This window comes from Gallinula chloropus (genome assembly GCF_964237585.1).
Source record: "Gallinula chloropus genome assembly, chromosome: 5".
Taxonomy (NCBI): domain Eukaryota; kingdom Metazoa; phylum Chordata; class Aves; order Gruiformes; family Rallidae; genus Gallinula; species Gallinula chloropus.
In genome coordinates, this window is record NC_140090.1 from 13,867,087 (window position 1) to 13,892,370 (window position 25,284).

At 45.3% G+C, this 25,284-nt stretch overlaps 1 protein-coding gene across 2 annotated transcripts in view; it reads right to left on the reverse strand.

Moving 5' to 3' along the window:
* Nucleotides 1-3,709: 3,709 nt before the first annotated feature.
* Nucleotides 3,710-25,284, reverse strand: part of MRAS (muscle RAS oncogene homolog) — a 39,949-nt gene continuing 18,374 nt past the window's right edge. Inside the window, exons 3-7 of one of the 2 annotated variants that reach the window (XM_084264810.1) lie at nucleotides 21,508-21,718; nucleotides 12,267-12,420; nucleotides 9,109-9,208; nucleotides 7,764-7,843; nucleotides 3,710-4,665 (exon numbers count right to left, since the gene is read on the reverse strand). In XM_084264810.1, the coding sequence (XP_084120936.1) occupies nucleotides 4,566-4,665; nucleotides 7,764-7,843; nucleotides 9,109-9,208; nucleotides 12,267-12,420; nucleotides 21,508-21,700 (627 nt within the window). In that variant the 5' untranslated portion in view covers nucleotides 21,701-21,718 and the 3' untranslated portion in view covers nucleotides 3,710-4,565. Of the gene's footprint in view, nucleotides 4,666-7,763; nucleotides 7,844-9,108; nucleotides 9,209-12,266; nucleotides 12,421-21,507; nucleotides 21,722-25,284 lie in introns of both variants that reach the window. The other variant, XM_084264811.1, reaches the window with a different exon arrangement.

Genomic DNA, 25,284 nt, shown 5'->3' on the forward strand with positions numbered 1-25,284 from the left:
CCCGTGCTACAACTGAAAGTCTCAGTAAATGCCTGGGATGCCCTGAGGCATCTCAAATGGCATTAAATGCTTACATGCAAGACACAGAATCGAGTTGATGTGACCAGCAGACCTCCCAGCACAGGGAGCGGTGACCAAGAACTGCAATGCTTCCTCCGCCACAGCATCCTTCATGTCCTTTTCACTGTAACACTTGCTGTGTAGCTGTAATGCAGTACTGCAGGCATGCACTAAAGGTCCTCCTTTCTGCCCAGCCTACAGAGGATGGAGTAGATCACCCACTGAACCCCAACTCACAAGATTTGGGTTTCTAGACACAGAGCTTTTCTGCCCTGTCCCATGTGCACAGGTAGATGTGGCAGTTCTCACAGAGGCTTCATTACTTCTCTAATGCCAAACTTCTCTCAAGCCTCATTAGCAAATACACATCTGAAGCCTGACATCTGGAGTAGGCTACAAGTTGTTTTTTAGAACACTCATATTCTGTATTCCTTATTATAATCTACTCTTAGCCAAGCAAATCACTGGCACTGAACAAGGCTCTGGGCAGTTGGTTTCGGCCTTGGGATGGTAACAAGCAAAAAAAAGAACCCCCTGAGCCAGTACTACAATGCTGCCCTCTCTGTGCCCAATAATGCTCGTTTCCTCTCGAGACGAGACACATCATGTATGTCTAAACCCCTCAGCCTCTCCCCTTTTACAAATTCGAGCACAGCTGTAGGTTTAAAGAGCCAGCCAAAATTAATTATGACAGATTAAGGAACATAGCAACGTCCTGCAATGGCCTCTTGTTAAACTGAAACATCTGAGCCAAACCAAGCAATCTCAGCCCCTTGTTAAGCTCCTGCTTGCCTTGATCACCCTCTCTCCTGTTTTTCTGCTGAGCATCATCATCTGAACGTGATTTACTCAGATATACCCAGCCCGTCACTGAGCAGTTTCCCCGGTGACAGGTGGTGTAGGTAGCCCACCACCACAGTTGGGGTTTTTTTGCTTGGGTTTTTTGTTGCTTTCAGGCTTTTGTTCCATTTGAAGTTGGCAGCCAGAAAGTAATAATTAAATCCTCTGCTCATGCCAGGGGAAAATAATTATTTTAGACAGGTACTTTTCCTTCTCATCCTTCCCACCTCCCCCTTTTCCTTAAATGAGTGACAGAAGTAGACAGACAATAAATGCCACGTCTCAAAAGCCTGTAAGAGAACAAGACAGTGCCGTTACTCCTGCTCTAGAGTCAGAAGGACCTGAGGGAAAAAACAGCAATGCAATTCACCTTAAGGCAGTGCTATAGCTGGGATGAGATCCTAGGCCAGGGAGGTGAATTTTATCTTTACAAAGATAAACGTTATGTAGCTTAAGAACTTTTTTGTTGTTGTTGTTTTATAAATATTATTGTCTAAAATGAAAAAAGGAGGCCATTTGGTTATCAAATGTAAGTTTCTAATGTTTTACCCCTGTCCTCTTTTCATTTTGTTTGTAAATGTCTACTGAAAACAAGGCAAGGCTATGGCCAGCTCTCCTTTCTAGATTTGTTTAGCAGAAGAGGAACCAGACTGCCCTGAGATAAGCAAATACAGGTTTACTCAGGGGCTGAAGATGCCATTAGGTCACTTGCACCATCAACTTTCTCACCTTTTCAGGATCCTTCTCCCTGTCTCTGCAGCAGAAGTCCCTTCCCATCACATGCTCCATAGAAAAAACTAAGCCACCCACCAGCCTGATGCTTTCTGCAGTGTTAAGTACCACCAACCAATGTCTCATGACCCAAGTCTCTAGGTGGTGAGCATGGCAGGGAAGGTGCATTTGGATTGCTAACAGACCTGAATATGAAAGGGTGAGGTAGATGGCAGCAGGCTTTGTATACCTCACTATTTTGAGCACCCTGGACTTATTAGAGATGTGATCCCAGTTGGAAAACACTCCTTGCTATAAGTGATGATCATAGAGATAAACAGGCATGCTTTCCTCATTTGCCACTACTCCAATTCAGTTGCAAATCTAATTCTTTCCCCTCCTCCCCCCCGTTATCCTGCAGTAGCTTGTTAGTTGCTAAAGAAGCTGAAGAAAAACAATTAAGATGCTACAGAAAAAGCAGACAATTTCTCACATGCAGCGCTGAGTATCCAGCAGATGTGACTTGAGATACACACATGCTGTTTTCAGGCAAGTTATTCCCAAGGGTTTAGATAAAAATAATAAGGATGAGCGGTTTCAGGAGGAATCAGGTTATTTTTAAGTGGAAGGGCTCTAGGGGGTATTAGCAGGGCTCCCTGAAAATGCCATCATCTTCTCATGTGGGGGATTTCATAGCATTAGCCTTGCATAATGAAAAAAAGAAAAAGCCAGTAGTTGGGCTGGACAGATTCGGCCGGGAAGTGGTTACGGGGGTTACGGCAATGGGGTCGGCTGCACACATCAGACACCTTCTGATTTACCAGAGGTAAATTCTCGAGGCAAAACAAATGAGATGCCTACAGGGAGCTCTTCACCCCCAGAAGACAGTGGCAAGTCTCAAGAGTCAGGATTTGGCTGGGATGGTTTTGATCATCACAGTTCAGCCATCAAGGAAACATTACAGTGGGAAAAATGCTGCGATGGTTTGGAGCCAGATCACAGTGGACATAGAGTGTTGCAACTTACTGCAGCATGTGGCCCACCTCCAACACAAGAAGCCATTGAAAGACATTTCTTCCCAGTATCCCTCTCCTTAATTCAGTCCTGGGATCTGTCATCGTAAAAGACAGGGCAGAGGCAGCAGAGCCAGCCACGGGCATCTGCCACCTTCTGACCGCAACACGACAAATTAGGAAAAGGTTTTAATTAGTGCACTCACCTGAAAAATAATCCCATTTCACAAGGTGGCCTGTCAGAGTCAAAAAAACCCCACAAACACAGCAGCAAATAGATTGCAAAGACAAACACAACCAACTAACTCTGGGATGATCCACCATCTTGAACATATCTTCAATATCCGATCCCAGGATTTTCTGCACTCAGACGCACAAATCTCAGGCATTCATACTCTGCCAATATTCTAAGTCATGCCCATAAAGCATATTTGAATAGGATTCAAGCTGATGAAAGGCAAGTTGTTACTTTTAAAGGGGTTTGGGTGACCGTGTGAATGGAGCCGATGGCTTCAGTCCAGCAGATGACAATCCATTAAATTAATGAAAAAATTGCCACTGCAATTTTTGGTGCCAGCAAGAGTGTGAGAGAAAGTGTGGCTCCTCCAGGGATGTGCAGAACTGTATTTCTGGTGCCACAGCCCAAGGCTTGAATGGCTGAGGGTTCTTCACCTTGCCCTTTCACAAAGCATTAAGATACTCCATCTCCACTGTTTTCAGGGAGACACTTTAGATACAGCAAGCTTATGAAGAGACACATCCCACTTTAGCTGTTTTCAACACACCTCTTCCTTTCAAGTCACCAACTCTCAGCGAAGGGGAGAAAAGAAATAAAGAAACGTTGAGCCAAAGCCCATAAACAGATTTTTTTTTTTGTGCATGTGCAAGATGAGCCTGGGAAAAGCAAAACAATTCACCTACCCAAGAGTGGCTCTGCAGGGAAAGGTTAAGGAATAATAAAGAGGGATTTAGATCGCAACACTTTACACATGTTTACGAGGGAGAAATTCAACACCCAGATAACAAATTCAGTTCAGGTTTTACTTCCTCTCTCCCTCCTCCCCCAGCCCAAAGATGACATACCCTTCCATTTGTAAATTATTTTAATTTAAATACTTCCAGGTTAACAAAACGCCTTAATTTTGACATGCCCAAAATTACCAAACAGAAACAAAACCTCTTGACAAAAGACTAAGGAAAAAAAAAAAAAAGTAATCCAAGCCCAAACCTCCTTTCCTAAGCTGGAGTTTATGGTCTGTGAGCTGGCTGCCCTCCAGAGTCTGACACAATGTCTGGAGCACCCAGAGCAGCTGGAATTCATTTTCTTCCTCCAAATCTATGCACTTTCCTATGAAGTCGTGTTTTGGCACCGCCGCGTAAGAGAGAGTTCAGTGCAAAAAATCTAACCCCGGCCGTGTTTCTTTGCAGCCCAACACTCGCTGAGCAAACAACGAAAAAGGAGAAGAGGACAAAAAAAAAATAATTAGAGAAAGAAAAACCCTTTCCCTCCCCCTGCCCCCTCCCCCAGACTGTACCAAACAGGGGGGCTATTCATGGCTGTTCAGAAATGGGTCACAAGGAGAAATGTTTGCAGATAAAACCAACACTTTTTTTTCTTCTTTTTTTTCTTTTTTTTTCTTTTTTTTTTTTTTTAAATAAACATCATGGAGGCCCCTGTGGAAGGCGCTGGGGATGTTTCAGAGTCGATGTCCTGCTGATCCCTTCCGCCTCTTATTCGTGTGGCTCCCATGCCGGCCTCGATGGGCAGCCCCCCTCCTAGGGCAGGGGTCCAGACCCCATCGAGCTGCCTCCTCTGAGCCTGAGCCCCCATGGGGAGCCCGAGAGGGCTGTGTGGGCATCTTGTTGCTGCTCCTCGCCTAGGTTGGCGGTGGGTCAAGGGGGGGAGGAGAGAGGCGTCCAAGGCACTCCCAGGCAGTCCTGTCACAAAATCACACACTGGAGTTTGTGGGAGCCTGTGGCTCTGTCCCCTCGCCATTTGGTCTTTTTCTTCTTCTTCTGGCTTTTCTCTGGGATCTGTTGCCTATTTTGGGAGACAAAGAGGAAAAAAGGCAGGTGAGACACAAGCAGATAAGCTTGGCATCCAGAGCCCTGGGCAGCCAGTGGAACGGGGTCTTGGTGTGCATAGGTATATTTGCACATATATATAATCTCTCCATATAACCCTTCCACACCACTCTGCAGAGCTAACAAGACGTTAATTAAATAAACATTAAGGCTAACGGCAGGGATGTATGTCCTGCCAGGGCACTGTGCCTCCGGTTGCCCTGGGTGAACTGCTGCCTCCTCCCCCTGCCAGGGGGCTGCTCTAGGAAACAGGGATGCTCCAAGCGATGCTACATCATTCATCACACTGCTGCTAGCGCTCCTTAGGGAGGAGGGCAAAAGAGATACTGAGTGCACAGGGACATAAACCTTCCCAGAAGGATTTGCTTTCAGCTGGCCCTGCCCTTAGCCAAGCACACTGCTGTGAACTTGGTTATGGAGGGGAACTGAAAAATAAGACTGAATAAAGAGTCTGCTGCCGAAGGGGCTCTGGCCTTCCCTGGAAGCTGTGAGGACTGGAGCACAGACAGAGGGGTGCGAGCTGACCCCAGATAGCTGTCCCTGGCTGTCTGAAGTCACAGCCACCAGAATCCCACAGCAGAGCGCCCTCCTGCACCGTATCCCGGCAGCCCCCATCAGCCAGGCGCGTTGTAAGAAACCCGTACAAGGTTATGGTGAGGGTTCCTCCCCTTGCACTAAGAACAGGCCTTGCCCAACTGCCCGTTTGCAGCTGTACCAGTCTGCAGCCAGCCCAGTGGCGCAAATTCAATAGCCGAAAGCTCTGCAGCTCCAACACCCGACAGGCAGCCCATAGACTTAGATTTTATTGCAAGATAAACCATACCAACACCGGCAGCTTCCATAGATTCAAACAGTGTTTTAAATAAACAACCCCAAAGCCTGGATACTTCAAAACCAGCCGCTCTGCTATGTAATATGCCAGGCACTGAGTGTTAAGACCAAGATATCTTAGGACCAGAATGAGACATAGCTGGGGAACAAATCATTATGGCTTTATTTGGTGTTTTTCTTACAGCCTCAGCTCCCAAATGCTTGCATCCTTCTGAAAATCTCAGCTTTGACTAGTAACATTTCTTTTTCCAGCAAGTATGAAGGCTGGAGGCTTGAGTAACATGAAACTTGAAAGCTCAAAAGTAGAAATAAAAAAATCCTTCAGAGCTGATTGGATGAACACTACGCAGCCACAAGCTGTTCACAGCATTCTGCAACTATTCAAGAGATCCCGAAAACCACATCCCATGCCCACTCAAGGTTTCTGCTGTGACGGTGCTTGTGTACGTGCTGCTGCAGCATAAAAGGGACATCAGGAAACTGAGAAGATCTATCAGGTGGACCCAATCTCGCCACTCCTTTCTGCATTAATTCCAGACAACAGTTTCTGGCATGAAGCTAAATAAACTGGGGATCAGCCAAGTGCAAGGAGTACAAACAGCGGTAACCCTGAACGAGCATCCTCACCCTGCAAACTCACGTAGGCTCTAAGGAGCCCCTATGTTTGTAAAGCACTCCAGGAACAACATAGATATTAGGGAGCTGTAAAGTTATGTTTTATTCAGAAAAGCTTACTTCAAAAACGAAAAGTGATGTGTGGTGGGTGATACCATGCTGGGGACAGTTTGGAACATCCAAAGAGCAAGTGAAGCTGCATTGTGACAAATAACCTGCTAGATTGCAGAGCATCTCTCTGCTCTCTCACTTAACCCGAATTCAAGCTTTTGTGAACATCTCTGGTGCCCTTGATGCCACCAAGAGTTTCATCCGGCTGGCAACCACTTTCACAGTAACTACTCAGGGAACTGAGGCATATCAACTATTTTGCTAGTTAAGGAATGCATTGTTAGGGCTTGAACATAACCACGTCTTAGTACAACCCCCCTTCCAGCCTGTGCCTGTCTGGAGTCATGTTATGTTAAAAAGCAAACAGAGCCTCACCATCTGATTTTTGCTCTGTGTGCTTTGTTGGTTTTTTTTCTTTTGTTTTGTTTTTTTTTCCCCAGAGTAGAATAGACGGTGGTAAGAGCTCCCTGTAACACAAAAGGAGTATCTAGCCAGCTAATGCTGAGTTACAGCACAGTTGGGAAATAGCTTGGGACATTTCCAACTCAGCTCTGTAGCTCTCCAAAGGCTTTCTGCCCCCTGCTTTTGAGCCATGTGGGGAGAGTGGGCAGTACCATCTGCTTTTGATGGAGGCTGACTTAGAGGCTGCTCTAAGATATTCACAAGTATAAATACACTGTGAATAAATACCTCACGGTTTAAGCACCAAGCAGGGCACTCTGCATGGCAGGGAGGAGCACGACTTCAGCTCAGCACCCCTCCTGGATCACGAAAAAACAAGGGCCCAGAAAACTGATGCCAGAAAAACAGATCTCAGAGAGATCTGAGGTTATCAGCAGAGACACTGAGACGTGGATGCAGCTCTTTTCCTGCAGGGCAGCCAGCATTTTGGAAGGCAGCCCCTCCCCACCAGCAGCCCAAGCAGGGGTTTGCCCGGAGAGCAGGCGTTAGCTGAAGCGAGTGAAGGCAGCTCATGCCAAAACTGGGAACAAACCTCTGCAGTCTGAGGAGGAAACCTGTGGCTTAGCTATTAGGTCATGCTGTTTCTCATACAAAGCAGCTTAATTTTTTCCATTTAGTGAGCACAAAAAGTTAGAAGTCACCTACAACATTAGAAGTTTGCAGAATTTTTTCTTTCTGGTCCTTTTTAACCTCTCACAATGTGAAAGCCTGAGAAGACAAAGCTATGAAAAGCCAAATTACTGGTCCAGAACATTTAGCACTGGCCTTTTAAAGATGATTATTACAGTGGTCTTTGCACTATTTATTAAATAATGTATTTTCATCAGTGCCACAGATAGTTCCCAGCCTGCCTTGCACTAATGGGTAACTAAATGCTAGTAACATCTCTGTGCAGATACAGGACAAATTTAATAAATCCCAAAAATATCTCACCCCCGACTAACATACCTGGCCCCCACTCCCCAAAAGTTGGCTCCTGGCTCTCCAGGCCAGGACTCCTGCATGTCCTGTCCACGGGCAGAGTTTGCTGCTTACCTTATTACCCTCACAAGATCATGGAAGGCCTTGTCAACATTTAGAGGTGGGTCCTTGGCACTCGTTTCTATGTAGGGAATCTGGAGGAGAGAAGTGTATCACGACAGAGATTAGTAACAGCCTACACGGTGGTAGCAAACCAGTTTCAAAATGAAAAACCCTAAAGGCTGGAGAGATCAGGCGTTTAAGAGAGTGGGGAAAATACAGGTAAACAAAGTGTTGTCATGACACTGTTATCAACACCTTGCTGCTCAAAGCAAGGTCAGCGAGTGCTTACAAAAGGTCTGGAATAAGCACTAGGCAAACCAGCTGCTATCAAAGCTCCAGGTCCGGGAAAGAATAATCACAGCCTTCATGTCGTCAGATGTTCTCTCCCTCTAAGCTGTGCTAGCAGACATGAAAATAGCCAAAGGTTGTTGAAAGAAGAGCACTTGCCAAAAATTCTTGCTTGCCATATTTTATTAGGACTACTGCATTAATATTTCATGACTACAATTCCCCTTCGGTGTAAAATGATCTTCTCCTTCAAAGCCTGACAGCCAGATGGGGCCTCCTAGAGTGCTTGTCCAGCACGCTGGCAGATTTATAAAACTGCCTCTGATAAGGTATGTTCGTACACAGCCTTTTCCAAAGCCTGTGTGTACAGATGGGTGCAACATGTTGCAGTTTAGGTGTCCCGACTCCTACAGAAACCAGCTTCCTTGGGGAAGAGAGGAAGAAAATTTGCCCTACCAAATTCCCCATCATGGCTCGTTTAGAAACACCACAGAGATTGCCATTTAGTTACAGGGAGCTGCCAGGAGGCTCAGGCTTGTTTGCCTTTACCTTTCCATTCAGCTCCTACCTATGGGAGCTGTTGTCTCCCTACGGGTATTCAGGGCTGCTGGCATTTAGAGGTGATTAGTGAAGTATCATGTCATCCACGGCTCATCCAAGACCAATTTCTCAGGCTAAGCTATGGCATGAATAATGCAGAGCTGAGATGGTGGGACAGATTTATATGGGCTTAACAACCCTGTAACTTCATTATCTTTAACAAGCTCACTACCTACAGACACCTGGGTGTACTTCCCAACGCCTGGCCCTGCCTTTTCACTCCAGGAGGGTGCACCTTCTTCCCTCACTCTGAACATTTCATCTTTCTCACCACTCGCAGGCACCTTGTACGTGTCTATGTGATGTTCACGAAAGAAACTCTATACCTACTACTCTGTAGTAGTGGAAAATGTAATTGCAAATGTTTGATTTTAAGAGAAATGCTTTAACTCAGCTCTGAATGAGATGGGGATTCGATTCAGAACACCTGTACTGGGACTTAAAACAACAATTAACGCCACAAACTTACGTTATGCTTTGTTGCCATTTCTCTTCCCTGTTCTCTTGTGATTTTCCGTAAATGCATTAGATCAACTTTGTTTGCCACCAAAATCATTGGAAAGGATTCTCTGGAAAACATTAAAACCACCACCCATATTAGCAAACTGCAATCAAAAAACCACTGAAACTAAGTTTCACTTTCTGATGCTGACACCATCTAACGTTTCCAGCTACAGACACACCATATATGTGTAAAGAAACACAAAGACAGACCAAACGAACACACATCAGTCCCCAGACTGTGCTACACATATGTTCCTATTGAAAAAATGTACTTGGCAAGTTGCACGTGCACATACATCCATTTTTATTTGCAGGCATTTCAGGGGCTCCATGTCATAATTTTTGCAATGCCTGGTAACAGCAAAGACTGAAGATCCAACTAGATGAAGAACTACAGAATTAGTTGTTACAGAGACAGGACAATGGGATGCTTTTGTAACAGTGAAGGAATCTCAGTAGCTGCATATCCTGGTAGTGTCAGTCATTGCAAAGTATAACAAGGTGTGTTAGAGGAACTGGTGTCAGTTCATGTCCTGGTCATCCACTGAGAGCAACTGTTGGGAAAGGAAAGATGGAGTCTGGGAGCTGGTGCTTAAAAGGAGCATCAAATGGGGGAGACAATGCTGGGGAGCAAAGATCCCCATCGGCTGCTACCCCAAGACAAATGGAAAGACTGGCAGTGGCAGCTGGAAGGAGGCTGGAGGGAAGCAAAGAGACTTGTTAAACTTCCAGATGCTATCAGCTACCATCTCCTGCTTCTAATCATGGAGTAAAAACCTGACAACCAACCATCCTTTTGTACCCAAACTATCCACCCCTGGAAAAAACATCAGGATTTCTCTAACTTTACCAGGCATGTAAGTGATTGTATTCAGCCACCACCTGAGAAGAGACTTCTTTATCCACAGCACATTCAGTGCAAGGCTTTCCCAACGATGAGGTGTGTGTATAGGTCAGGCTCTCCCCCAGTACAAAGCCCCATAGCTCCAGAGGTTAAAGCCAGCTCATGTTACAGGAGGTCCTGGCAGTGCATTTACTGCCCACCCTGCTCTACCTCCCATACACATACCTCCCAGCCTCTCCTCCAGCAGCCTGAGACAGAGAGCCAAGCTGTTCTGCAGGGCCTTTACCCACCGCTGAGAGAGGAGGTCACCTCTGATAATCAACAGTTATTGCAGCATTATTTTCTTATATTTAACTTTAAACCCTCCTAAAATGATTCCGGTGTTCTCTGCTGTAACAGAGCTGATTTTACTGGGGTAAGGAGCAGCTGGCTGTACTCATTTCTGCATAAAACACTTCCATGAGTAACTCTGGACTTTCAAACAGCGTTTCTGTGTCATTTTTCATTGAGACGATAAGGGCTCCATCTTCTCTCTGGCACACTGCCCCATTGCTCTGGCTGGAAAAATACCATACTGCACTCTGCATTTTAAATGAGTCTTGCAGTTGTTCATTCTGATAATGTTGCTTTGATTTAATTTTAATACTTCAGCATCGATATATCTTCACTCCGGCCGTTCTGGAGCAAAACACTCGCTTGTCTGGATTATTTGATTCCTTTGTGACTTGCAGCACATTGATAAGAAAGGGATTGCATTTGGAAAGTGTCTCATTTGCCTTGTTTACATCAGACATAAAACTTTATGGGGACTTTGTTCCCCTCTTGTAAGCCTTACAATTGCTAGTTGGACAAAGCTACTATATTTGGAAGTTTTACTGTAGTGAAGGTTATGGAAAGAAACCAATCAAAGGCTTTGAAATGCTCTGGTAATGCTGCAGACTGCAATTCCTCTGGATTTTAAGTTGCCAAAACTTACTGCTAGGTTGAAAACCAGGGCAAAGCTCTGCCTCCAGCTACCCATGGGTCTGGCAATCTGGTTCCTTTACTCACGCTGCTCCTGCTGCTGTGATTTTCTGAACAAGCTCTGGTTTTGGATGAAGCATTAAGCTCCTCGTGCTCTGCGCTTCGGCAGAGTTGAGCAGGGAAACAAAAACAACCTCAGCAGCCTGTTTCACTTCCTGCTTCCCACACGCCGGCTGCGGTGTTTGCACAGCGTACGGAGGGGCAGAAGTTTCAGTCCAGAGAAAAACAATGAATACTGCACCTTATTTTCACGGAGTTTAATTAGATAAACCAGACATCGGTTTGGGGCAGGTTACAGGAAGCGCTGTCTTCTGTCTTCTTCAACTTTCAGAAATGGATTTAATTTGCCCCAAGCTGAGCTGGCAGCGAAGGAAAGTCTGTCGTGATCCAGGGGTCAGACTGAGTGACTGGCATTTCTCTTCATTTAGATGAAATCAAAGGGTGGTTTTTCCTTTACTTTCCACTCTTGTGGCCTCCGTTTTGGATGCTTTACTGGAAGAGCTGTCAGCTGTGAACCTCACATGATACGAGTCCACCCTTCCTGTGGGGAAGTTATTCAGAGCTGCGAAAGGAAGCCAGCAACGAGGCCCGAACCCTCTGGTGGCTTTTCTTGATGACTTCCATAATTAAAAGCCATTATGAATGGAAAAACCAAGTGTTTCAAAGCTGCACACATATAAGGGCTTAATTCACACCCCACCCAGTGAGGATGGATTCATCACCTCTTGAACTGGGATGGGAAGAGGGAGTTATCTCAGAGATAAAACCCTGGCAGCTTCTCCTCACTCTGTCAGGACACATTTGCTTACCATGATTAAGCTCTCAGCACTACTCTCTCCCACGCACGCACAAGGAGTGGAGCAGGTGACCTCTCTTGCTTTTTCCCCAGTCACGCAGAGATGCTTTTATTCATTGAAAATGGTTGCTGCAGAGCACGTTACCTTCAAAGGTGTCTGCCTTTCTCACACTGCTCAGTCAGACTGTTCTGGCTGAAGCTTCTCTCTTTCAGACCCATTTTCACTCCATCGTAACACTACTGAACTTCTCCACACTGAAAGCACTAGATGCTTATCAAAAAAGTCAAAACACTCCTTATTCCTCACATGTAGGTCCATAAACCCACAGAGAGCTCACAAGGATTTGCCCTGGGACATCCAGGAGGTGAAAGGCAGGGTGAGACGTGCAACCACCCCCACAGCATGGTGTGGACAGCAGTAGGAGTGGGGTCAGGCAGCGCCTGGTTCCATGGCACCCACCTGTCCTTGACTCTGAGGATCAACTGGTGGAACCGGTCCACGTGCTCGAAGCTAGCCTTGTCCGTCACTGAGTAGACTATAAGGAAGCCATCTCCTGTCCTCATGTACTGCTCTCGCATTGCACTGAACTCCTCTTGGCCTGCAGTATCCAGAACTAGGACAGAAGAGATGAAGGTTTAGTTACTGTGAGGACTTGTGGCTGCTGTTACTGCTACGTGTCCTACATGGGCTTTCTGCCTCTGCTGGGCTTGGTCCTCTCAAAGGCTGCAAGATGTGACAAAAAGAAGTTAGATCGACAACAGATTTTCTTGGTACAAAGCAAAAAGACCCATTTCCAGACCCCACTAATCACCATGTGCCTACAGTGAGAGTGGATGGAGGGGAAGAAGACTATGTGAATTTTGTTTTCCTTTTGCAGAATAAAACACTGACCACTGAACTTGGGGAGCTGCTCCTCTGGCAAAATACAGCTCAAAGTATTTCACAGCCATCCATCTTCCAGCCCTCTCTGTTCACCACGTGGAAAAACTCAAGACTAGAAGAGTAATTAAATGCCAACTTAAATGTCAGGGACAATCCACAAACTGCATAGCGAACTCGGAGACAACCCAGAATAATAGCTATAAGCATCTTTCTTTTCTCAGTGCCTGGATGTTATTTCTACACAATTATGCACTTTCAGAGCAAGACCATACAGCCCTGAGGAACTCTCCTTAAATACTGAGTCCCAAGTGGTGTGCTGAAATTAAGATGCTGTTAAAACAGGTGGGAAAGCTTGAAGTGACTTGCATATCCTACCTAGCGATAGTGTTTCTGTCAACTGATGATGCCTAGATTTATACTCAAATCCCCTAAAACACTCCAGTTGCTGCAGCAACCCAGATGTTGTTCCTGAGTAGATTAACATCCTCTCTAACACAGCCATAGCTCACTGTTTCTCCATCATTGCCTCACAGGGGCTCCCATCACCTACAACTTGGACCACATGCGGAGTAAGCTACACCAGCCTTCTGGGTAAACACCACCTGCTGATGCGTATCACCAGTGCCAATTCTTGGGCCCCAGCTTAGCACACTAACAGGATTTTGGCTGGCAAAAGGAGGGTATAGGTTCTGCCAGTTTAAACATGGTGTGAGCTCAAAATGCAGTGGCTGCTCTGAAGTAATCGTCTTAATGCATCATTGTATTCTAGAGGCAAATGCAGGACCTTTATGATCATTGGGAGCAATTTCACATCCTAGTCAACTGGGCTGGGTGGGAAAACTCTTTTTGCTTCTGCTGTACAGCCACAGTGTCAGGATCTGTTGCCCATGAGTGATGGGGAAAGTCCAGGGCACTGGTGGATGGAGACTGTGGCAGGAATGTACTGCTGACAGAGCAGCAGGGCTTGATACAAGTTTTTCTAGTCTGAGCAGGCCCACAGTCCTAGCAAGATGTTCCCTGTAGGGGTAAGTACTGGGGCTGCTCCGATTTCCAGATGGGGCCAGGATAAAGCCCACTTTGCTGCCAGCGTTACTTGCTGAATCAGACGGCCACACTGCATGTCACAGCACACCCCAGGAGCCAGCCCACGCCTTCAATGTATGTCTGGAAGAAAAGTATCTATGCTGGAGGACCTGGAGACCTTCCTTGGTGATGGCAGGCCCTTTAAAGCCTTTATCCTCATTTGTTCACCTGCCTTAACTGGTCTTGAATGTCTGCTTCCATGAGCCCTTAAGGCAAAAAGAGCTTCTAGGGTCTTGCAGACACCCTGACCTTTAGGTCTGTTTGCCAAGTAGCTGGAGCTTGCTGGAAAGTCATGAGTGTCTCTTCACAGCCTTTTATCTTGCTTCTCCTCTCTAAATGTAGGAAACAAGGTTCTCAGCTTAAAAACATCCAAACTATTCCTAAGGACTGTACACAAAAGGGAAAAAAAAAGAAAAACTAAACCAGAAAAATAACCCAAAGACACTGCGTGTGCTGGTGCATTTCTGTGCCCTGGGCAGAACTGCTGCCATGGAATAAGGCCAGGACCTCGTGGCTAGGATGGAAGAGGAAATTAATCCTTCCTACCCACCCAACCTGTAAGGGGAGGCTGGGCTGGCCTCATCTGACTCCTGCACCAGCTGGACGCGACACCAGGGCTGGGCCAAGGGCTGACAACCAACACACACAGACAAACACACACTCCCTTCCCCTCTCCAACACACCTACCCGATTTGTGATGGAGTGGGGCAGCTTCTTGCAGGGGGTCAGGATCTCCTGTCCTCTCTCCCCCTGAGACAGGGCAGGTGCCCAAGCACAAGCTGTGGGCAGGAAGGCGGAGATGGATGTGCTGTATCCTGCATGGTAATTTGCTTAGGGACTTCCCCTTGCTCTGAAACATTTGCAAACCTCCCATGAAACATGAAGACCATCCAGCTCTGCTCTCGCACCCATCAACCCATCCCTAGCCGCTGCTTCTCCCAAGCTTTCCATCCCCTGAGAGGGGGCAGGGGGTGAGCCCGGAGGGAGCTGTGGGGATACCCAGGGGACAGCACAAGGCTGCAGTCTTGCCACTCCTATCTCGCCTGGATCTCAGCCATGGCACTAAACACAGGCAGAGCTGCCGTGTCAGCAGCTGCTATTTAAAGGCAATTCACTTGCAGTATTCATAGAAAGGCAAGCAAGTCCAGGCAGTGTTTAAAATGGCACTCTGGAAATGCACGTAAAATACACGCTAAAGGTTAAGGTTAATCTCAGATGGGTTATTCATGCAAAGTCAAGCATCATGTGGATGGCCAGAGGAAGTCCTTGGTTTAACTTCAAATTTGCTCTTCATAAAGGCAATCCCCCACCCTAACACTTCTGTGCTACGTGAATTGTAAATAATCAGAAGGGAGACACCATCCTGGAAAGCATCAGCACTGAAAAAGGGCCAGAAGCAAGCAGCTTTGCCTCTGGTACAATCTTGAGGCATAAAAGCCTCAAGAAGACTTCCACCTACAGAAATGGGAAAGCAGCAAAGTGAAACCTTGGGAAGGTGATTTGACTGGCTTCCCAAAGGGGTGAAGCTATTTAGGAAATTAGGCAGCACTCAAACCTTCTTTTCAAATTCCTGTTTCTGCAGATGAGATGCCAGAAGACATACCAAGGAACTGTTATGGTTCCTTTCCCCTTCAGAACAGCAATTGCCTCTCACTAGCAGTTGCTCCACTGGCAGTGCATAAATGCCAACGCAGAAACAAGGCTGGACCAAAGCACAGCAGGTTTCCCCTACCTCATTCTTCCAAGAACTGAAATCAGAGGTCAGGGGCTTCCAACTGCAAGCTTGGTGGAGTTCCCACAAGCTTGATCGAAGAAGCAGCAAGGAGGAGTGTTAACAGAAGCATTTTGGTAAAGACTGAGTTGTTAGAAGCCAAGGACTATGTCTGACATAGGAACAGACATCTGAAGAGGGCAAAGCCCTTTCACTGAGCTATCACACAATCAGCTGGAGACTAAATGAAGAGCAATTAGGCTGTAAGAGCCCAGCAGGAAGGTCTCCTGCTTTGCAGGTAAGAGGTTGCTGAGCAGAGAGATGTCCTTTTCCACTTTCCAGTGGATGTAACCCCAACTGTTGTGATGAACTCCTTGCTAATTGAATTCTGGCCCCTTAGAGCTCTATACAATATTTTCCTGTGAATCCTGAAGCATTGGGCAAGAGTGCAGCTGCCTAAAGAGCACCTCAGGGCAGACACAGGATCCCAGGAGTACATGGGAATTTGTGGCCCATAATAGAAGCTCTTGGTGCTTCCAGGTATTTTATGTGGCAATGTCCCTGTGACCTGGCAATGTCTCTGTGACCAACAGTGCTCTAAATGCCCATCCAGAGACACAGCATGCAAATCTAAGCTAAGGGCAGACACCTACTATGAAATCTAAGTCACAGCATCGCTTGTTCTAAGCCTGGTCTGGACTCAGTTCAGACTCAGCCTTCCCAGCCTTCAGGGAGTCAAGATCTGGTTGTGCAGGTGGGTTCCTCTATTCTCATAACTATTTTCATTCCCTCCTACATCTTTACCTTTACATTGCTGGGCAACTAGGTGTATAGATCAACTTAAGAGAGTTTCTCCACTGTCCATGACATCTAAGGAGCCAAAGATGACCAGACAGGCAGGTTAAACCCATTCCCTATCCTTCACCCCTTGGGTTTTACTGCCTGAATCAGACAGCAGCAACCCCTTCCAAGCAGTGATTGCACATTGCTGCAGCCAGTCCTGAAAGCTGCTCAACACAGCTCTTGAAGCACTTTGCCCTCCAGCACCCAGAAAAGTGGCTGCACACCATGAAGCTCAGGGACAGGACACTGTTGTCTGTCTACCTTGATCTCATGCACAGAAAGGAGAGCACAATGTGTACAACTTGACTTTTGCAAGTAGTCTGCCATGAAATCCCTTTGGCTAGGTATGTACAGCATGTGTGCAAGCCTTTAAGGGGCTGGATACATCAGCAGGCAGACAGGAACCTGGGTTCATAACTCCAGGCAGAAGAGCAGCTCAAAGGAGTCTGACACCAGGCATTTTCTCCTTCTTCGATGTCTTCATAGGAAGCACAGGAAAAGAACCTGGAGCAAAGAGTAGAACTGGGACATGGCACTGTCAGGGGACCACAGGTTAGAGCTGGACACCTCATGGCTCTTGTCTCTCTAAGCCATCCCAGAGTCTTTGTGTTCCTTCCATCAGCAGTGTGATAGGAGAGGGCATTCCCCATCAGACATTAGCCTCAGCTGAGGAATATTCTGGGCACTGAGCAGATGGGAACACAGGAGCCATGGCTTATATCCTTTATTCAAACACCCCAAGTCACCTTGAAGAGGTATGAGGTGCCTGTGCTGTAAGCAAGACGATATAGATGCTTCACTTGGCCACTGATGCTTCTGCTCCTTCTCAGATACAGCCATGCTGCCCCTAGCACAAGAGCTTTTCCTCGGGGAAAAACACGCGACAAGGAAACACTGGGGCTTTTATGAGCCCTTCTTCTGTGCCCTAACTAAATACACAGATGTTATAACATGGAAAACTTGAGTACTTGAATTCTTGCCCTTTCTTTAAGGAAAAAGAAAAGAGGGGCCTTCAGAAGAAAGAGTTCCACATCAATAAACAGAATAAAGAAGCAAGCCCTTAAAGAAGCTCTTTCTTTAACAAAGGACAAGTATTCAAAGCCTTGTGTTTTCCATGTTGCAACATCAAAATTTTCCTGGCAGAAAAAAAATCCCCACAACCCAAGACAAAACCCCCTTTTTCAAGGTTGCAAAATCCCAGCAATTAAGGGAGGGAAAATACTGTACACACAAATAAAAGGATGAAAGTACAAACTTAATTTGAATGTTAATCCTTTCAATGATGCTACCCAAAGTTTAAATAAAAAAACCTAAGTAAGCTGCAGACCAACACTTCTGCCTGCAAGTCTGAAGTGACCTTTGATCTCCCATTGGCCTCCTGGCTGAACTGTTCCCAAGCTTCCTGAAGAGAAAAGCAGACAGCCCATCCTGGGATGAGTACCAGCAAAAGCTCTCAGCAGCAAGGCATCTATGGGAGATATGGGTGGAAAGGCAGAGAGGAAGCCCAAGGGAAGGAACAGTGTTTGGTGTTACTCAAGGGAGATGGATAACAGGGTTCAGTCCAGTGCGAGGCCACCTAAGGATTGAGAGGAGGACTTGGAAGAAGGGAAATAAAGGAAAACTGAAGTGTGGGAGTAGGAAGGCAACTTGTAGACCGTGAGAGTTTCAGCTAAATCATACCAGGGGAAGGAATGGGAAGAGGAGGGAGACCACAGCCTCCTTTCACACAACACACATGCACAACTTCTTGCTTTGGTGGTACCATCTGGCACAGCCCTACTGACAGCTAAGAGATTAGCCCAGTTCATCAACATGTCCACACCATGGGCTTGTGGCCATCTCATCCTCTCCTCATCACCTTTTTATCTACAAGTGGTTTATGAACCATAAGGAATTTTGAACCACTGGGAACTTTTTGCTGTCTTAGTGTATTCCACTTCTGGCTTCATGCCCAGATTAGTAATTCCAGACTGGCATTTTGCAGCCACATCAGAAGAAATCCTCTGCTAATTGCTAAGTTAGCCTGCACACAGAAAGGAGCGTACAAAATTAATGATAGCAACTCGATTGGAGCAACAGCTAATCAAAGTGGATTAACCCTGGCCCCCACTTAATTCTGGCCTGATGTGTCTATAAGGCACCTACGTGTGAATGCATTTAACTAAGCACATTGCTGTGCTGATTCCACAGCAGGGAATAAATGAGGATAACATATGCAGAAAAAGTTGGATGCTGGTCTTAGTGCCTCTTTGGGGTGGCAGCAACTGAAAAATGGGCTAGCCACAAATTGCCTTTGCATCCCTTATTCAGGTGAAGTGTCCTGTTCCACTCCGCAACACTTGTACTCAAAACACTGCATGAGTGTCCTTATAAAGCAGTGTAAGGCCGACAATAAAGTACTTGTGTGTAGTGCTGGACTTCAAGACTCCAAGCACAGGTCCTATCATCTTCTGGGAGGCAGGGAACCATCACAGACTCTCCTTTGGTAAGCAAGTAGACAGAGACATGCCCATACCATAGAATAAATAGATAAAACAAGAGTTTGAATGCAGGTTTGGCTCCAAGGACTAAAATCTGAAATAAAAGCCTATTCCATTTAAGTCTGGTTTCAGTGAGAGATTTCAGCATAGGAAAAAAATTCAAGTCCAACATTTCATCACACTGCCAGTTAGTGCTATTGAATAAATGTGGGTGGAGGTCTTCATGGAGGGAAGCCAAATGCTTTATGCAAGCTGGCTAGCACAAGAGAGTTTTTTTAACAACATAATGCTGGTGTAGATACCAAATGCCAGAGATGCTTTGTACAGAACTGCTCAAGCAACAGCCTTGAAGAGGGTGGGCTATGGGGGTTTCTTTTAATTAAATTGTTGGACACCAATCTTATTTGTTTGTGGGTTGGATTTTTTAATAACTATTTCTGCAAAGTTAAAAATTTACGGAGCCCCTCGCACTATATCCTCACTTGGCAGTCTCAATTTCTAAAACTAGTTCCTATTTTGGGAGTGGGCAGCTTCTTCCCCCCACCAAGCACTGCATGAAATGTCAGCTTGTAAAGGATTTGGCCATAAAGAACAAATGGAAAGTCTAGAAGTTATCATGAGGAATCTTTACCCTTCCTATCATGTTTGTTCCTAATTTTATACCATGATTCATGCAACCGCGTGTAACCACAGCAAGAGCATCTGTCCAAGTATATGGTAACCTCCAAGAATGGCCTAGATCCAAAGCCTATGACAGAAAGCTGTGGCAGAAAGCACATGTGAGAGTCAGTCTTTGTGCCCTGTTTCTACTGGCAGATGGTAAAGGCTCACATGCTTTTCCAAGCAAGAACACTGCCTTCCTTCCAAAATTCTGACTGTTCGAAATCTCGAGCAGTAGGAAAGAGAAGGAGAAGCTGCAGTTTCGCTTCTGTGGCCATAAGGCATCTGTGGGCCCATGAACTCTGAACGTCAGGGATTCCCAACATACCACTCAAGGCTGTGGCTCAATTAGTTCAGCCCAAGCACAGCCACTGAACTCCATTTGAGCAAAAGAAAGGCTTTTTTCTTTAAAACAAATGGTTAAGTTTCTCTTTGTTAGAGAACAACGTATTTCCCCACTCCTATCCCAGGTCAGGGTTGTGGTGGTTTTTTTGACTAAACAAAAAATTCCAAATATTCAGTGAAAGATACCTATCCTGCTTTAGAATAATTTACAAAACCCAGGCTGGTTCAGCCCACAGCAATGCACACAGCAGCTGACACCACTCTATCAGAACATGGGGCACACCAGCAAAGATAAAGGTTGCTCATTTCAGAGTGCTGGATTCTGAACTAAAAAGAAAGACTGATTTAATTTACAGCAGGATTGGATTTATTTCTTTTATACAACACTGGCATTTCTAAAATAAAGGTGCACCGATACATAATGTTACGGTTAAGTGAGAGCAGGTATCTTTGATGCAAAAAAGAAGAGACACATTTGGGCACAGATTTCACAAATATTCCTTCATATCAGCTATCAACTACTAACATATTTAAATGAACAAGTGTTGGCAAGATTAAGTTGTTTGTTTGTTTGTTTGTTTAAAGACTAAGTAAAGGCTGTTTTTTAAGGACATTTGGGCCATTTATATTCACTAAACTGTATCTGATAAATTCTTAGTGCAACTAAGCTCTTGAGTTTCCAGACCAAGCTCAGTCTTCACAGCAAACCCCACCAACCTCTACGTTCCACCACTCATGCCAATCCCCATTTCCTGTCCCCACACACCAATGATAAATATGCAAAGACACCAAAGACCTTGAGCACTTTCATGAGAAGAGGGTACAGGTAGGAACTCAACACAAGTGACATCGAATTTAGTGGTCACATACACGCACTTGGGTAACTAAGGCATACTTGCTTTTATGTTCTACCCAATTGTTGTATAAAGCCAAACAAAATTTGTAACTGACAGCAAGAGTCCATGTGTGACTGTGGTCAGTCTGTCTCTTGCAACATAAACTAGTGAGTTGCAGTTTTAGGTAACAGGGATTTTTCCTTACCTGCATAATCAAGATATTTTGGAGTTTGGAGGGTTGGTTGGTGTTGTGGGGGTTTTGTTTGTTTGTTTTCTAAAAAGCCTGTCTTTCTTCCAAGAGCTAAAAGATCTTGGTTACAGCAGCTGTCTAAACTGGTACCCTACCCATGTTTAAATGAAACAGGTAGCTAGATACAAAGTCAGCGTGCCTGAATGATAGCAGTTAAAAAGGTGTTAAAATTCTTCACTGTCAGTGGTTGGCAGTTTTGATTAAATGTTCTTTCTGGTTATAACCTTCATTCAGTTACCCACTCTGTTATTTCCCAGGAGATGAGCTTAACCACAATGAAGCATCGTTAGCAACAGCCACATCACAGTGTTATAATTCACCCTTAGTAGAAGCCTACCCTAAATGTCTGTGATGATCTACAGGTTTTGACACTCCTGCAAGATACATTGCTGGGCAGAACTGGAACCAGAGCAACTGGAAGCAGAAGCTTTGCTGAAGATCAGCTGCAGACCACGTGTCTCAGCTCACAGGCCAGTTTGCACTCAAATTCCTGGCAGCCCAGAGAAAAGTAGGAGAGATGCAAGGACACAACATGCTGTGGGAGGCCTCGAGGTCTATTTGCAATTATGCTCAACTAGAAGGGAAAGGACCACAAGAGTAGTTTGCTTACCATCAAGAATTGCCCATTGCCCATCTATTTCTGTGTGCTTCAGGTATGAGTCTTCAATAGTTGGGTCATAGTCCGGTACAAAAATCTTCTGGAAAAACTGAATGGTGAGAGCGCTCTTCCCCACACCACCGTCTCCAACCACCACCAGCTTGTACGTGGGGAGGTTTTCGCTGGGAACAGCACTTGTAGCCATGTTTCTGGTGTGCTAAACCTGCTGGAGAAAGAGATCATCTCAGATCACTTGTTAGCAAAAGAAAGAGGGCAGCATGCACAAGGCAGCTTTTCCTTGCTGCCTAAGAAGGGAGGATGAAAGCAGTACTGACGTCCAAAGTAATTCTGGACAGGAGCAGCAGCACCTACCCTCCCCAACAGCTCTACTGCAACCCAGGCCCATCACTCAGAAATGCAGACAACCCCAGTGCTGTGGCTTGTTTATTCCTGCCATGTCTATATTGGTTACTAGTTGTCACCAAACATGCGTGGAAAACTTTTATCACCTGAACACCTCTCCTGTAGGGCCCAAATCCATCTTGGCCAAGGCAAAATTCACCCTGGGTCAGTGCATCTGTCAAGCTCCAGATAATTTCCAGTTGCCATTGATCAAATCCCATTGAGAAGCCAGAGCCTTGCAATTCTTTGCTGCTTAACCCAAGATACATCAAACATTAAACAGCATGTTACATCCTAGGGCCAGATCTGCAGGCAGAACTAGTGATGATGGATGAAACCAGAGTCAAAGGTCCAATCCTGGCTCTGCTGGCAGACAAAAACGCACTTAGCTGCTTTCTTCTCCCTCATTTTCAAGTTCAAGAATAAAAACAAGGCAGCAGGCCAGGAATGGCAGGTGGGGGTTTTATTTATTTATTTATTTATTTATTTATTTTAAATAGTCTGGTTTCTGTGGCTATGACACAGCCCAGAGATCCAGGAGAGCAGCTTCCCCTGCAGTGTGGTCACACCGCTCCTCTCATCTCGGGTGAGCCACAGAGGAACTGACTCTTAAAAGAAAGAAGGAAAAAAAAAATCACCAGCTGCAACTGGGCAACAGCACATGTGTGGGGAGAAAGGAGAAGAGGCAGCCATTACTGGACAGCCCATTTCAGCACTCAACAGCAGTGACTGCTTATTTAAGCAGCCAGGCAAGCAGTTTTGTACATATGCTTCAGAGGGCAGTGCCCTCCACCTGCTTGTGGTCAGCAGCGATGCTTACTCAAATCACATAGCAAACAGGTGTCTGTCTCCCAAATTTGAATGACCACTGCATTTTCAGGGATGCTTTTCAGACAGTTAAAAAACCAAACCCAAACAAACCCCAAGGCTCAAGAGAGGGCAGCTGACTTCTTTGGTATCAGCTTTCTTGATGCAATCTGTACAGTGCAGGAGCAGCTGTGGTGACACTTTCTGCAGGCACATGCTCACATCCATTAGAGTTTTCCCCATCCATTCTAGTTTTCCCATCCATTCTGGTTCTGCTTGTGCCTTTCTAGATGCAGGTGCTGGCTGGGGGTCTGAGCTGAGGGGGAATGAGAGCTGCTCTTTGCTACCTTCTCTGGGGTAAACTGTCAGCACCTACATTTGTATCCCCACTTCCCCACACCAGCTTTTGGAGCCTTTCTCAAAAAACACGGGGATTTTACTTCAAAAGATGAGGACTTTAACCTTTTGTTTCTCAGAGAGCACTGAGTAAGGTCAATGTGCTGCAGGCTGACCCAGGTGGTGCCTAGGAGGTGAGAACGCAGGGCTGCTGCATGCACACTGCAAATTGAGACACTAACTATTATTTTATTTCAGCCTATAGTATATAACATTTTTTACCCAGAAATTCTTTCATTTTGCTATTTTTCAAACAAAATACTTTTACTCTTCATTTCCAGAAAGGCCCAAATGCCAACTTGGACCATTTTTCAAAGAGCCAAAAGCCTAAGTCCCTAATGGTTTGATTTCATATTGAAGAATATATCAGATTCTCAAGTTTATTTTCTAGTATCTAGTCCCTTTCTCTTAAACCCCTATTTCAGTTTAATCCAAATTACTGAATCACAAAGGCACCTCCTTGGTGGGCCCACATGCCTTACTGCATACTGGAGACCCCACTCAGAGAAAGGGCTTTTCACAATCATTTCACAGCTCCAATAACCAGCTTTTCCCTCCGCTATGTACCTACCTTCCCATGCATGCAGGCAATTGCCTGAAAGGACACAAAATAAACCCAGTTGCGACTATTCACATTTGAGATTAAGGTTTCCTTATGTGAAAAACAGAATCTGGTCAGAGCAGCTGTATCTGAATTTGAGTTGTAATCTAAAATATAACCCACCAAAACATTTATTGCCAGCAGGTGATCTGAGGCATGCCATGACTGCATCATTCAAACTATAGCAATGCCCTAAGACAATACTGAGACAATGAAACATGATCATCATTCACCCTATGCTTTTCCTGTCCACAAGGTAAGCATGAGAAGGCTTCCTTGCTATTTCTTGCCTCTTATCATCAAACCATAATCCAACTAGTGCCAGCAGGACACAACTCTGAGTTACATTCCTACCTACAGTCACAGCTCAATGCCAAACAGAAAACCCCTCATTTTTTAAAACTGGGGAATCGCCTCTGCCCCATCCTCTCCACCACATATAATTACAAGGTTCAGCTTGCACTTGGAGGTACTTCTGCAAACAAGAATAACTTCCCATATGCATATTCTGTATATTGTATAAATTAAATGCTTCCATGCCTAACTACAGTTAGGTACCATATATCTCTCCTTGAATCAAATGTATAGGAACTGTCGCTCTTTCTCCTCTAAAAAGAAAATCCTGTAAGAGGGAGAGAGAGGTTGACCACAGAGGTGAGATTGCTGAGGATAAGAACTGCAAAGGCCTCTTATCCAAATTGAAACAAGCCAAAATTTTCAGAGGAAGAAGAAACATGATCAAGTCTGCTGTTTTCTAAATGATCACTGCAAGCAACAGCTGCTGGATGGGGAGAAGGAGATCAAGCTGAGATCTGAACCAGTCTTACTGCGGGTCATCACCAAAATCCCACAGAAAGTTTCTTATCCATGTTTTAGGGAGAGTAAGCAACTTTTTTACAAGATCACATCATTAACAAGCAGCATGCTTGGCCAGATAGAAACCTATGAATTTCAACTAAATTTCTCATTTTTTCCTTGTAAGGCCATTTTCTTTCTGTATAATCCTGCTAGGACCAATCGATCCTCACAAGCTGTTTAGGACAAAGGCTCTTGCTAAAACCCTGCCCCCCACCAAAAAAAAAAAAAAACCAAAAACATTTGATGACAATTTTTTGCTTTGCCTGTCACCAAGATTTCACCCCATCCTTCTTTACACAGCAGAGCAGCTCAAGCCGGGTGGTATGAAAGGCCGATTGTTACCAACATGGCGGGGGACAGGCCTCAGCTGTGAAAACCATACTCTGTGCATCATTTTTGACCTCATCATAAACCCACACACTACTGTTCCACAAACAAACGTTATATTTTCACTGACATTTAGTATCAGTGCCTTTAACTTGCTCCTAAGTGGCCTCCAGTTTATTTTGCATGAAACACCCCTCAAAGTACTAGGATAATATTTAGGCCATTGCACAAACTGCAATGCTGCCCAACATGCTTATGGGTTGAATCAGGGCATTTGCTTCCCATTGTTTCCAGAAAATTGGTCATATTGCACATCTAAGCTGTCAGACTCAGCATTATGTAGCCTGGAACAGCAGCAAGAACTGAACAAAAAAAGATAATTAAAAAAAAATTAAGAA